This window comes from Misgurnus anguillicaudatus, chromosome 18 (assembly GCF_027580225.2).
Source record: "Misgurnus anguillicaudatus chromosome 18, ASM2758022v2, whole genome shotgun sequence".
Lineage (NCBI taxonomy): Eukaryota > Metazoa > Chordata > Actinopteri > Cypriniformes > Cobitidae > Misgurnus > Misgurnus anguillicaudatus.
Window position 1 is genome coordinate 3,043,901 of NC_073354.2, and position 15,747 is coordinate 3,059,647.

Genomic DNA, 15,747 nt, shown 5'->3' on the forward strand with positions numbered 1-15,747 from the left:
GGGGTCAAACACAGTATTAGTATGGTGTTCCTCATAATCCTTTAGGTGAGCATGTGTGTATATAAATATATTATTTTATATATGCTTATTTATGAAGAAACATTTAAACATCAATATATAAAAAGTAAATTTGATCTAAAAAAAGAACAGCATGTTGTTTCCAAAATTAAATAAATGGCAACATACTTTGCCACTTTTCGCTTGGTCATTTTTCTATTAAATTTTCTGGGTGACCCCAGTTTGAAAACCACTGTAAAATGAAACACTCACATGCTCATTCACAAACACAGGTTTATTTAATAAAACAAATGTTTAAACACACATCACTTTAATATTATCAAGAACTTGTGTTAACAGGTTCTCTTTAGTAGGCCACACAGAGAAAAAAAACGGACAATTTAAAATCAGTGCAACATGAACTCCACATTAAACATTTACTGTGCTGAAGTACATATGGCTTGTGGTACAAATAATACAAAATATTAAATGTATTTAACATAAAAAAAATAATTAGGCCACACCATAAAAATATTTTAAAATGAAAACTTAACAAAAATAAGCATGAGTACATTTAGAAATTCCACATCCCCTTTAAGTTTTCATAAACTATGGCTGTAAGTTAAACAAATATAGAGCTCTGTGTTTTAACTAAACTGTCAACGACAGTAATAGCCTTAATCTGACTAACCATGGCTTTAATATGACCTTTCGCCGAGTACTCCTTAGTACTCTCAAAGTCATTTACAGTAAGGAGTGATACAAATCTTAAGTCTGAAATCCTAACAGAAATCATAAAAACACAAATAAAATTCCTTTAGCATTACACCACACCTGAAACAAAACACCCAGTTTAGTGACTAAACACGTGTCATTTAGTTTCATGCTGAGGTCAGGATCTTTAACTGAGTTACATGAAAATGATTTTCATCGCCCATCAGACTGCACTCAGCCCAATTTATATCAACAACAGATCACATGGCCGAGAAAGACAGACTTAAAGAAGTCATGCTTTGGACGTTGTGCTATTGTAGACCTGGACATCATCACTGTAGGCAACTGTAGGATTGCTGGTGGCCACACGCTGATGTTCACCATTCTTTCTCTTGTTTTTAAAGAAACAATAACCCAACACAGCCACGATGGCCAAGACAGCCACAACCAAAACCACAGCCAGAGCAACAGATGCTGAAAGACAGAAAAAAGTGTGTGTATGCGGTTGCCAAAAAACCTATTAAGGGGTTACGTACAATGCATCATTATCATTTTAAAGGGTTAGCTTACCCCAAAATGACAATTTTATCATAAACCTGTGTCGTGTTCTAATCCACTTAGTCCTGCGATTGTCTTCAGAAAACATTTTTAGATATTTCTGATGGAAACAGGGAGGCTTTTGTTGGTCCCATTGACTTCAGTTGGATCTACACAATCAAACCCACAAAAGAATAAAAGACATCGGCAGAAAGGTCCATGTTCACCATGAGCACTTTTGTGCACAAAGAAAACAAAACAAACGATTCCATACAACCATTTGTACTCTAGCTTGGTTGTTGCCAAAGTTTTTTTTCCTTTTTTATTAAGTGCATTATGCAAACATTGTAAACAATATTTAAACAGCTTGTATGAATGTTCAAATGAGCTGTTATTATGCAGCTGGTTGCCAGCAACTCACTGCAGATTTTGCATTTATGTTGTTTGCTGGCAACGGTTTGTTCAAGGTTGAATGAACATGGAACATTTTCAGTCTTTATCTTCTACAGTAAGTTACTGGCAACCAGCTGCATAACAACAGCTCATTTTTTATAGGCGAACTGAACGACCATGGAGGAGAACAAATTGTTGAATCAAATCGTTCGCTCCTTTTTCTTTGCACACAAAAGTGCTCTCGTTGCTTTAAAATATTATTATTGAATGACTGATGGCACATAGACCTCTCTGGCGACGTCCTTCACTCCTTCCCGGGCCCGATTGTGTAAATCCAACTGAAGCCAATGGGCACAAGCCTCACGGTTTTCAAAATCTTCAAAAATATCTAAAAATGAGTTCTGAAGACAATCTGAGGACTTGGTGGTTTAGAACGACATGGGGGTAAGTGATTTAAAATACAATTTTAATTTTCGGGTGAACTAACTCTTTAAAGGTGCAGTGTGTCATTTTTAGAAGGATCTCTTGACAGAAATGCAAAATATTATACAAAACTATATTATCAGGGGTGTATAAAGAACTTTCATAATGAACCGTTATGCGGTTATTACCTTAAAATGAGACATTTTTATCTACATACACCAAGGGTCCTTTACATGGAAGTCGCCATTTTGTGCCGCTATGTTTTTACAGAAGACCTTAACGGACAAACTTTTTTACTAAGTTGTCTCCGGCGATGACATGTTTGTCCGGTGGCGGCTACTGTAGCTTCTCTATGTGTTTCAAAATCTAGAGGTGAGCAGTGGACTAAGCCTTTGGTTGCAATTCGCAACCTCACCACTAGATGCCGCTAAAATTTACACACTGCACCTTTAATCCGCATATTATCAGAGAAACTCACATTTTAAGCTAGCATAAACACATTTTAAGGAAAATATAAAAAAATTTAAATGATAAACGTTATTATATAACACATTTTGGTTAAAAAAAGTGTTTTTTGAACATCTATGTATTAACACTAAATAAAAAAAGACTTACCTGATTGGCTTTCTCCTAGTTCTCCTGTCTCTCTCACATTGAACAATCCTCTCGCAAACACATTATTTTCTATAAAGGCACAAAATAGATCAAACTGAACTGATTTCAGCCATTATCACCAAATTTTCGTAGTTTAGATTTGGGCACCAAATCATACCTGTGACACCCGAGCATTTCTCCAAGCAATCATCCTTCTTCTCAAAGTTGTTTTCATTGTTTTCGCAGCCACCGTAAGTGAAGTGATGGCAATCTTTACTAGCGGGATCATAATACCAACGTGGAAAATGAGCTCGACATGGGCCTGTATTTGGTGGATCGGTACAGCCGGCTATACCAATATCAAAGAAATGAAATGGATTAAAAGAGAATCATAGTTAGATATCATGTACAAATGCAAAACCTATTAAAGCAAGTGGTGTCATATTAGTGTCTAAAACCCAAGTTGTTTTAGTTAAGTGACGTGGAGTAGACAGTTTTATCCAAAGCGACTTACAGTCCATTACAAGGTATACATTTTTATCAGCATGCATGTTGCCTGGGTTTGAACCCATGATTGTTAACGCAATGCTCTACCACAAGCATGATTATTTGGGGAATTTCTATAACAATGAAATTATAAACAAAAACATTTTAATATAGAAAAGATAGTAAGGAATGATAATAAAAAGGAAAGAAATTAGCTAAAAATGAGGGGTTTTTATGTTCACTCCCTACCCCTCTGCCGTAGCTCTCGATTCTCAGTCACAGTTTTGCAAATTCAAGTAGCAGAATCTTGACATCAAAACCTGACAACATGACATGCCTTTGCGTATCATATCTACAGTACAGTATGCGGGTTTGAAGATTTTAGATCTAAAGTTGAGAAAAAGGTTTCCAGCAACTTCTGAACATTTTGATCACACTGTCATGACTTCAGAAAACTTACGGTGCATTTCATGAATCATGTAGAGTACTTTTATGTTGCTTTTTGCTCCTTTTTACTTCTTTTCACAAAGAGCCGCTTGGACTTGGACTTAGTAAACTTCCATAGAGGTCATACATTTCTGAACTTAAAGGGTTAATGCTCAATAATGCTTAAAGGAATGGTTCGTCCATAATGAAAAAATTTCATATTAAATATTTTAATTTTAAACTTTGTAAACTATAAACATTGGCTTCCAGTAACGGTCGAATGTGTCATGAAATGCACAGAGTCAATGTCCGGCGTAAGCTCGACCTTTGACCGTCTGTGACGCATGACATGGGCCTATGTGTACAAACAGTATTACAAGCCAGTGTTTACAGTTTTATAATAATATTTTTATTACAAAAACCATCGGTTATCTTTAGAAGACATTTACTAACCCACTCAACCCTTATATGGATTATATTAATGATGGATGGATGTGCTTTAATATCATGGCACCCAATGCAATGCAATGCCATTACAAAACTACTGTAAGAGGAGTCAGGAAATTGAGAGAATTTTAATTTTAGGGTAAAGTATTCATGTTAAATGTTAATCACCCCATTATTTTTGAGGAAGTGCAAGAAACTCACCTTTGTAATTCGCCTTAATGACAAGAAGTTGGGACAGGCTTTCATTCACTAAAAAGATAAATGTAATAGCTTTTATAAATGTAAACTTAATGTCAGAACTCATGTATGATTATGAAGCTTAAAGTCTGACCTTTATCACAGGACGCCTCATCAGAACCGTCGCTGCAATGCGTTTGTCCATCACATTCAACCTCTTTCTTCAGACAGCAGCCATTAGAGCATTTAAACTGGTCTTCTTTACACGGAGAAGTACAGTCTGTATCACACATACACAGAAAAAAACAACACACACAAAATCAAATGAACAAAAACCCAGATAAAGGTTGATGATGAATCCCAAAAAAAAACCTTAAGATCATATTTCACCCCAAGTACAAAAAATCTTTAAAAAAATTATGTATCAAAATGAAGCCTATTTGTTACAGTACGTCATTTAACCGGAAATTCCCCTTAAAGGTGCAGTGTGTAAATTTTAGCGACATCTAGTAGTCAGGTTGCGCATTGCAACCGAAGGCTCAGTCCACTGTTTACCTCTCGCTTTTGAAACACATAGAAAAGCTACGTTAGCCACCACCGGACAAACATGTCATCACCGGACATAGATATATACACTAGAGCCGTTTCTCAATACCAAGTACGCCAAACTCGGACTTGTGTCCTTCGTAGTTCAAACTTGCAAGTTCAGACTCGGAAGAACGAACTCCTGATGCGAAATGCATTCTGGGAAACCTCACTGTCATAAGTCCACACAAGTCTCCTCTGATGCATCCTCGATAAAATGGGCGGATCAAGAACACATCCGGGGATTTTGTGTGAACTTGGGCTTAATGCGAACTTTGAACAGTACTTGGGCCGCGACTTATGATGTTTTTTTACAAGTCCACAAGAACAAAAGTACAGACAAGAACGCATATTGAGAAACGGCTTAGACGTCGCCTTGGGGTTCTAAGCATGCATCAAAACCGCCGCCATCTTAGAACAGGGGTCTTGTCATAGGAAGGATCTAAGTAAAGCTACTATCTCCGAAAGCCTGTACTCCGAATTCATGGACGATGCCGGACTTTTGTGCTGCGTATGGATGTTAGGCCTACTAGCACTATACATTATAGTTAGAAAAAGTAGATTTTTATATCAAAACTCTTATTTTTTTCTGGACTCAGTGCTAAATACATGTCTGACTGTTGGAACGAACCAAAACAAAACCTAGAAAATCGCATTTATGACGATTTATGGTGATTTTATTTCCGTTACACCATTGCCTACAATGACTCTGACGCGGGGTTCCCCTGTTTCAAGATGGCGGCTCTACTTGACGCATTAGGTCCAATGAACTGCGGCAGCCAAGGAGACATCTAGTGTACATATCTACGATCGCCAGAGACAACTTAGTAAAAAAGTTTGTCCGTTAAGAGCTTCTGTGAAAACATGGCGGCACAAAATGGCGACTTCCATGTAAAGGACCCTCGGTGTATGTAGATAAAACTTTTAATTCTAAGGTAATAAACACATAACGGTTCATTATGAAAGGTCTTTATCCACGCCTGATAATATAGTTTTGTATATTATTTTGCATTTCTGTCAAGAGATCCTTCTAAAAATTACACACTGCACCTTTAACACTAAATGCGTTAAAAAAGACAAAAAACAAGTATTCGAAAATTTAGTGGAGGAAGCAGATTTACCTTCGGTTAACACCTTTCTCGCTTCAGCACCATATATTGCTGTAGACAAACAACATTTCAGTGTTTAGATTAACGGCTGTGTTTCAAGGGTTTCATTCAATAAAATAACTTAACCCACTACAAATCTATAAAGTATTTTCCATCCGCACTGCATTCATTATCATGAGATATACATTACCTTTGGTGTCTTTACAGGCATCCAAACATTCCTTTTCGGAGAGGTAGTTGTTCTTATTCTGCTTACAGCCTCCAAAAATGAATTCTTCACAACTGCTAGAAGCTGCGTTGTAATGCCATCGAGTGAAGGAACCTCGGCAGGGACCCACCTTCTTAGGGATCAAACAGTGATCTAGTGGGAAATCAATTAGACTAAGTTAATTCCATTCTGATAAATAAAAGAATTGTAGAAATCAATCTTTTTCTTGTTGACCAAGTAAAATCGACAAAACATTTGCACTCTTGTAAGTAAATGGACTGTCTTAATACCGATTTCAGTTGATTTAATGTGACTTGGCAGTTGTAGGCAACTGTATCTAGTGTTTTAAGCACCACAATCTCTAACACATTGGCCTGGTTTTACAGACAGCCAGGAGTAAGTATTAGTTAAATTATGACATTTACTGTAAGTAGCTTTTATAAATGTGCCTTAGAAAAAAACAGCAGTGCATCTTGAGACAACAAAATGGCACTGATATATTTTAGGATGTTACTTAAGATACGTTATGATATATTAAGATAAGTTATTTTTAATACACCTTAAACATGCATTTCAATCTGAGGCTAGCCTGTAAGTGTACAAGATGTTTTTACTGGTATCATCGACTGATCAGATAAACAACACTAAATCTTTACCAAGTTGCCATTCATGTCTGTAACACAGCTAACATGCCAAAGCTGACTTTGTTTGTTGTAACCGTTACGTTTTTAACAATTGACATGCAATGTGCCACTAATAACAATAAAGTTGACTTTGGAAACTAAGGGTTTGTTTAAATCCTTACCTAAATGCATACTGATGCATTCCTTTGCAAACACCACTATTAAGGATGAATAGCACTCCTTGAATACAAATAAGTATGTAAGAGAACAATAAAAGGACTTCATGAGTACATGTTGATTTTACATGACACAACATGCCCCATTCGGTTTCATCTGTGGAAGTTCCTTTTAAAGTTATTGTTGAATCATGCAAGTGGAATCAACAGTTCTGGCAAACATTCAAACTCTGGATTCTTGAAATTGTTTGCAATAATGTTCAACACGGTGGGTAGTATTCATTTCATTATCCAAAAACCCATTACCCATCTCTCACACAACTGGAAGTCCCCCAGTAGTTGATAATTTTACCAGTTAAAACTCATCTTTCAGCATCATAACAGCCTACGGTATACTATAAACCACACCGGAGTATAAGCCGCATCCTTAAAAAATGCGTCATTAAGATGAAATAACATATATAAGTCACAGTGGACTATACGTCGCGTTTATTTAGAAAATGATTTCACAAAATCCAAGACATTTAATTTGGAAAGGCGAGTTATTCAACTAAACAATAGCAGACAGAACAGCAGGCTGAATAGATGTCTGTACGTTAAAGTAATATTATCAGTTATTTAAACCATAAACCATAGCATACAGAACTTACCTGGAAGGTTGAATAGTCTAAATTAACCAAACAAGCCAACTAGCGTAAAGTTCACAGACTCGTCATTCCGCATCACTGAATCTATTGAATTACATAAATACAGAAGCAGCATATGGTGAACTCTCGCGGCTATAGACGGTAATGTTGTCTCTTGCCTCATAAATGTCTAAATTAATTCATACTGACCTACAAGGCGCACCTGACTATAAGACGCAGCACCAGCCAAATTATGAAAAAAAACACGGCTTATAGACTGAAAAATACGGCATGTAAAAGTTTCTCCTGTGACAATAATTTCATCATGCTTTTAAAAAGCTTAAAATGTAACTCTGCAGTCCCCTCAAATCAGTCCCCGCCTTGACTTGGATCATAGATATATGTGTAAATAGATACTACATTCGGCAGTCTGGTTTCGCACAATATGTGAACTGCGCGTCTGCAGCACTTATTTTTTAGCGCTGATGTTTACAGCTTACAGCATTCACATGCGAGTCGGAGTTTAGCCGACGATACGGCACACACCAAAAAACATAATTCTTAGGTGGATAATTTACCCAAATGAAAATGTGTTGTTTATTTGCTCAACCTCATGGCATCCAATATGTTGGTGACAGTTTTTTCTGCAGTAGAACAATAAAGAAGATATTTTGCAGAACCCGAAGTGATCTGTGATTCATATAATGCCAATTTGAGAGCTTAAAAAACAGATATATCCAATACAAAAGTAATTCCCATGACTTGTGGTAACACATTGACGTCTTGTGAAACCAATCGATCAGTTTTTACAAGAAACAACGTTATTTACAACATAATTAGCGTTAATGCAGAGCCCCGCCTCTGCTAAAAATAAGTGTGATCTTCTTCTTGTGATGTTTTCTTTCTTGCGCGTGTCGGGTATAATATTAGTGGCATCGGGTCTCGGGTAATTACAATTAATGTGTTTTTTGCCGAACGAACCTGAAAACCTGAACTCTCTCGTGTGTGTGCATCAATGTCCTTTTCAAACCTCTCCTCTGTTTGCCAAGAGCGCTTGTGACATTGTGTGGCTGGCGGTAGCTTAATTTTCGTTGAGACAGACATATCAGTCAATTTTAAATGTATACATTTTAGCAGTTACCTGGGTGTCGTTTTCAGATAACGAAGTAAAACAAATGGAGCAGCTCGTCAAATTGGTTGCGAGATCAGCGGGGTTTATGTCTGACTGCTTCGTGCGGGGCTGCAGACTGCACACACGTCTGTCGGTGCCATTTACATTCGGGTCCAGTTGGGTTTAAAGCAACACTAAAGACTTATTGCTCTTTGCTCCCCCTACATGTTAGAAGCGTAATTGTTCATTACCACCATTACCTCTGATTGGATTGTAGGTCTGCCGTAAAGCAAGTTTTTGTAGTTTTCACTCGAACTACAGGACCGCTACCCGACGGTTGGAAACTTCTTTAGTGCGGTTTTGGCTGATAGAGGGCGGCAAAGCGAATGTGAAAGTGCCATTCACCCTGTTTTGAGTGGATGAACGACTGAAACTTTTTTGGAAACGTTATTTTAAGGTAAAAAAAAACTCTTTGGTATTGCTATAAAAAAAAATTTACACTGGTTCGGGTCAGACTCGGGTCTAATTTTCTCGGGTTTATCTCAGGTCGGGTCTTTAAAAAAAAAGTCGGGTCGGGTACCTTTATTTGGACCCGAGAAAACCTCTAGCACACACGTCAGTGCCGTGTACATTCTTGTCCTGTCGGGTTTAAAATAATTGCCACTGGGTCGGACGTGGGTCTAATTTTCTCAGGTTTGTTTTGGGTTGGGTTTACCCTTTAAAAGAAAATATTTATGCACGTCAGATTTGGGTAAAAAGCGATTCGGGTCGGACAAATTTGTGTTTATTAGCAGTTGGCAAAGCCTCTCCTTGACACTTGTAGAGCGGGAGGGTAAATCGCACCCCCTGTATATAATGTATTGTATTACAAATGTTCTATATTACATTTCTGTCAATAACCAATCGATTGGCTTCACAAGACGTCAATGCGTCACCAGGGGTTGTGTGGATTATGCGTGTATTGGATATTTCTACTTTTTTGAACTGTCAAAGTGGTGGAAAATGTTTACTCGCATCATATGAATCACAGAGCACATATCTTCTCCATTGTTATACTGAAGAAATAATGTCATATGGGATGGCCTGAGAGTGAGTAAACAGTACATTTAAATTTTTGGGTGAACTATCCCTTTAAAATCTGCCGACCATTATCTTGGTGTGTTCCTAGCTGGTGTCTGATCTCTGTTAAACACACACTGCATCACAGGAACAGGAAATGTGTGAGACATAGATGTGTGTCAATCAGGCAATAGCTAAACAGCAAGTGCATATGATGATTAAATGATTTTTAAATCGACCTCATTTACACTTTGAATCGCATATTTTTAATCGTTTCCATGAGTTTTTAATCTAACAGTTTATTTACTTAAAAATATGCTCCATCTATCTGACCTGTAACGCCTGCCACTCCATTTCTCCCCGTTTTTATCACTCACTTCTCCTCATGAGTTCATCTGTATTTGCTGGGGTGTGTTGTCTGTGTTCACAGGACTGTTTTCCATATACTGAGAAACTCCAGTGACTCACGCTGTAACATGTTAAACCGGTTCTTCACATTTATAAAAGGGAGCGGTGACTCCTATTACATGCTAAAAAATGGAAAGAGCCTGTCCCCAAATCATCACTGACATTACTGAACAGCGTTAGAAAAACATCTACTGTAGCTCTCATGTTGTTACAAACCTGTATAAATATATCTGTTCTGCTAAACACAAAGAAAGATATTTGTAATGAGGAAATAGAAGCACCACTGACTTCCATAGTAGGAAAAATACTACTACGGAAGTCAAGGGTGCTCAAAGACAGTTCAAAATAACTTCCATTGGGACTGTTTACATTTGGTATTGGACGATGCTATTTATAGGTGTAAACAGGGTGAGAAACGTTTTCAGGTCATCCACTTCGACCACATTCAGAGGTTGTCAAAAAAGAATTTGACCGGATTGCTTTTGTAGCGTAGACATGCATGTGGTCGAATGTGTTCGAGCAGCCACAAAAGACCACCTACTCTCCGCCAATTGATCTAATGAGTGATCTACGAGCACAATGTTTCTCCATGAGTCCTGACTTCTAGTGCAAGCATGCAGTGTACAGGGCTATCTTTAGGCATTCATTGATAAAACTAAAGCATTTTTTGATTTAACCCTTTCCCCGACATTGACAAGTTTTTACAGCAATCCGTATTTCCGCTATTATTACAGGTGGCGCTCTTACCCAACTTATAAACACTAAAGCATCCACTAAGGCCAAACAGTAAAAACTCATCACTCTGAATCTAATCTATAACAAAAGTCCATCACAAAAATGCAATTATCTCAGGTATTTTTCTTCAATTTTCTTCAGGGTCTTTTCTTTCATTTAATATATTATATGTTTATATATATTTAAAGAAGAATATTTTCTGGAAGGCATTAAACTTGTGAAAATCTTAAAAAATGCTGGCACTGGCTGGGAACTTTAAAAAAAAATGCTGTCGGGAAATAATTATTCTTGTGAGCGTGCGAAAGTTTTGTGCGCTTATTTCATCAATTGCTATGAAATATCAGTGAAAGCCTTGTGTACAAAATGTTGGGCAGCATGTTTACTAAAAACACAAGCAGCGGACTCTGACATAATATTAGTGCACATCAAATTAATTTGTAACCACATATCTACTGCTTGGGTTTAAATTAAAGTGAAATGAGGCCACTATATTATACCCGACCTGCGCAGAAGGCACACACAAAACCTTTAGACTTAAACCCGCTCAGGCCGGACCTTGGCATTTATCGGTGCACGCCTAATGAATGTGTATCTCTCATCCACTTGTGATCTGATTGACCAAAACACATCTTATTACCTGGTATAAACAGCCTCTTTGTGTTCAGTAGAACAAATAAATTAATACAGGCTTGCAACAACATGAAGGTGAGTTAATGATGACAGAATTTTGAGTGAACTATCACATAGTTCAGTAGTTACTATTTACTTTTTAAGCATCATGAAAATCTGACTTTTTTCATGTTTAAGTGCTATAATTGTGTCCCCAGTGCTTCTATTAACCTTGCAAATGTGAAAAAGATCAACCCAGTAACTTAGTTTTGGTAAACCCTTCTCTGCAAGACTACGAAAAATTAGCTCATTGAAATTTGGCTCCCCTTGTGATGTCAGAAGGGGATCTTATTATAAGAATACCCCCCTTAATCTGCACTAACCTAACCACGACACTGCCATTTAGTGCATAGATCAGCTCATTTGCATTTAAAAGGACACACAAAACAGCACATCCTCACATCTACAAAATGGCAATTTCAACATGAAGTTATAAATCTATATGATATTTTGAGCTAGTACGTCACATACATACTCTGGAGACACATCTTTAAAAAAGTATTGTAAAATGTCCCCTTTAAATCAGGACATTCAAGTAGCTGTTATAATGTGTCTTAGTTAAACATTAGAGGTGTGCAGACAAAACAATGGCATTGATACATGTAAAAGATATGTAAATGCAAATTATTTTGGTTAAGACAGCTCAAACTTGTGTTTTGTCTGGGACTAGACTTAAGCTTCGTCTTTGAAACCAGGTCTCAATGTCCTAATTTCTTTGAATAGATGAAGACCTTTACTCAGTACAAAATTCACTTTCAGTGAAGTCAGGTTCCCCTAAACTGTTCTAGCAGATTAAACGTTCTTCCCGATCCCATTTAAACCCAGTTAGTGTGTAATGTTGCTATAATAGCATAAATAATACCTGTAAAGTGATAAAGCTCAAAGTTCACTGTCAGGCGATATATTTTCTTTAACAGAATTCCTCTTTCAAAGCCTACAGTGAACGGCTGATTTGGACTACAGCTCTCTACTTCCCGGTTAAATAACATCAATATAAGAGTTTTTGACTAAGCTCCGCCCACAGGAATACGTCAGTCACCAGCTTTGGCTCAAACGGCTCTAAGCTAAGCTGCTATCTAATCACAACAAAAACAACTAAACAATCTACACAATCAGACTTCATTAAACAAGGAAGACATCAGCCCGTTTTGAGGACAGTGAAAACAACGCTATACAGATAAGTAAATTGTGTGAAAAATATTGTGTTTTTTTACACGTGAAACATGAACACATGTTAAATTGCACACTGTAAACACAATCAAAGCTTCAAAATCACAGAAAGAATGGGACCTTTAAACACAGCTATAGTTACACTACATCAACTGCAAATATCTTCCACAATGTTTAACATTAATAGTAACCAATTTGTCCATATTTAATGAAGTGGCTAATTCGCATTAATTTGTACGACCAACATTTGTACATTTTTGTAATTTATATTTTAACTTTTAAATTTCATAATAATTTAAAGCTGCAGAATGTAACTGTGGCCTCTCTATCGCTAAATATAAAATTGTTGTTATTTGTGTAGTAATGCTCTGTGTGTGCGTTGTGCTTCGCCCGCTACACATCAAAGCAGATCTGTCAATTTACAAACACATGACAGAAGTACATCCTAGTACATCCGCAACCAATCCGACTGCTCAAATTATAAATCATTAGTATAAGCTTACCATTGTGAATTGGGGCAAGGGAGAGGTTTTAAACACTGATTTGTTTTCTACATATCAATAACTGATTTTTTACAGATTGCAGCTTTAATGTTCGGTGGATGATGGCATGATGACATATTAGAGAATCGAAAAATGATTCAAAGTTAATTTTGTAGTCACCAGATATATAATGCGGATTAAAAAGTCCAGTTACAATGAGACTAGGAGTGGGTCAGACCAGCTGATCTGGAAAATAATGATCAAACATACAATAATACTCACGCTCAGATTGTTCAGGAGTGAGAACCAGCACAGTGACTTGAGCTGAATCTGAATGATGTGCTGAATCAGTCACTGTCAGTTTGAACTCATACACTCCAGGAATCAAGTTGGTCACTTTAATTTGGTCCTCATATTTGGTTTTCTGTGAAGGAACAGAAACTACTATTATGCCACAAAATAGTGGTTCTCAACTGATGGGTGGCATTGTATGCGCTATAATACGATCCAGACTAAATATGCATCTAGTACGAGTACTAAATATAACAATGTAAACATGACACACAATTTTTAGATGCCAAAAAAAATTTAATTTCTAAATTAATTTAATTGAAACTGTAGACATATTTACAAACCACATTTGTCACTTTTCATACTCATATATCATGTTAATAATTGTGTTGGGCTTATGTAGTTATATTTCTGTTTGATTTGTAATAAACAATGATGGTACTGTGATGTACCCCCAAATAATAGATAAGGTAAAATATGGGTCCTTTTAAAAATCTGGGACCAGTTAAGAAATAGTCAAGTAGCTTAATTTCAGTCCACTACATCACATCTTCATTTCATCTTAACAGCATAATAACCTTCAACTGAAACATAAAAATCACTGATCATATGAAAAGCATGATACCTCAATCACAACAGATGGATCTCCCTTGACGAGGGTCCATGAGTAGCTTATGATTTTCTCATCATCCCAACTCTCTATGCCATTCAGCAGGACCTCCCCTTTAGGCTGCACCACCATATCCGGCCCAGCATTGGCGATGGGATGTTTGTCAGTTTCATCTAGGGCAAAAACAATGATTGCTTAATTTCAAAGGCCATTGAGTCATTTTTAAAGAATAGTTTACACACTGTTGTTATTGTGTGATAGCATGCAGTCATTTAATAAGATTAATGTCTCGGCAACCCTACAAAAATGGGGTCTGACACACTCCTAAAGGGAGCTTCTTGATGCCACATGGGAATCAATTTTTGCTGAATAGTTCAAAAGTACCTTTCTGTTTCAAAAAAGGTTCTTTATGTTCTTCAAGGAACCAAAATTAGTTCTTCTATGGCATCACTTATTTTTAAGAGTGATGGTGTCTTTTACTATAGAAACTGTAGCTGTGTCCACTAAGGTAACCTGGTATTAGCTAATAGCCACACTGTTAGAATTTAAACAAAAACAACCAAAAGACCATTAAACCTTTTTAAAGAAAATATTGGTTTTATTTCACTATAACAAAAATTTTAGTAAACTGATTCCTGAGCACAAGGACATGCAGGCTACAAAAAAGTACTAAACGTTCAGAGAAGAAGCATTTCCTTATCTATATGACCCATGTACAGGTGGTTTGTATTAGAATGTATTAATGAATTTAGTGTCATGCAATTGTTTAAATAACTGAGCTTTGGCAAAATGTTTATTTATCCCTCCCACATATCAATTTTACTGTAAGGATCTTATTCAATAAAGTATTTATCTCCTCAATTTATAGGCTTCTTATAAAAGGTTTTTATATTTACCAGATTTCTGTCGATTCAGGTAATGCTCATACATGGGCTCCAGGATGTAATTCGAGAAACTGGAATTCTGTATGAATCTACAGACATATTTTTGCTTATATAAGCAGCTGAAGAGAAAGCAGTCGGTAACAGATTCTTCATCTTGTCCGTGTTCAATGAGCGCGACGTTACACTTGGCATCATTGCAGCACGCGGCGATACATTCGTCCTTATGATTGACGCTCGGGTTGTCCAGATACGTGGCTCCGTGTTTAATCGACTGGTCCGAATCCACAACAAAATCTTCTCGACCAGGAATGAACTTTTTCTCACACTTCTGCGCTTGTCCAGACGCGTCGCTCTGCGTTCCTTCGAAATAAACAGCGAGGATCTGAAGCAAGACGACGAAAACAAAACAGCACGAAGCCATTTTTAAGGGATCCTGATGTATTCGTAAAGTCCTCAAAGATACGTCAGTCACTTCAACTGGAGTTTAAATCAAACTTAATTAATAAGAATGAATCAAAAGTAAAACATCCTGTTTAGTCAGAACAGCTCAAAACAACGCTTTTTTTTAACGAAGGCTGTGCCTGTGAGCTCGTTTGTCTGCTGTGAGTTTTACCTGAGCTCAGGTGTGTTTTCGGTGAGAGTGAGGAAGTTAAACCGTGACGTAATGTGTGTCTTAAATCATAGTAAGCTGACTTGACTACTTGACTGCATTTCTGGGCATTATGTTGTTGTTTTCATAATGAGCAGCCTATTCTTTTTAAAATAAGTTTTTGAAATCCTGTTACCTTGAAAAAATATATTTTTGTT

The 15,747-nt window shown here is 36.9% G+C and overlaps 1 protein-coding gene across 1 annotated transcript; it reads right to left on the reverse strand.

The window, feature by feature from the left end:
• Positions 1-273: 273 nt before the first annotated feature.
• Positions 274-15,591, reverse strand: spint1b (serine peptidase inhibitor, Kunitz type 1 b). The gene is made up of 10 exons (XM_073855544.1): positions 14,953-15,591; positions 14,072-14,229; positions 13,438-13,579; positions 6,079-6,249; positions 5,901-5,939; positions 4,349-4,474; positions 4,219-4,266; positions 2,837-3,007; positions 2,680-2,748; positions 274-1,185 (listed from the first exon to the last, which is right to left on the reverse strand). Exons 1-10 carry the CDS (start codon positions 15,359-15,361, stop codon positions 1,004-1,006), a joined length of 1,515 nt encoding a protein of 504 aa, XP_073711645.1. The 5' UTR covers positions 15,362-15,591; the 3' UTR covers positions 274-1,003.
• Positions 15,592-15,747: the final 156 nt, after the last annotated feature.

Bases quoted from the DNA above. Each gene is read 5' to 3' on its own strand.
- spint1b (XM_073855544.1), bottom strand. From the start codon at position 15,361: ATGGCTTCGTGCTGTTTTGTTTTCGTCGTCTTGCTTCAGATCCTCGCT. The intron at 5,940-6,078 runs GTAATGTATATC...GTTTGTCTACAG, and splicing joins TGCCTGTAAAGACACCAAAG to CAATATATGGTGCTGAAGCG. The intron at 4,475-5,900 runs GTAAATCTGCTT...TGTGTGATACAG, and splicing joins GAGAAAGGTGTTAACCGAAG to ACTGTACTTCTCCGTGTAAA.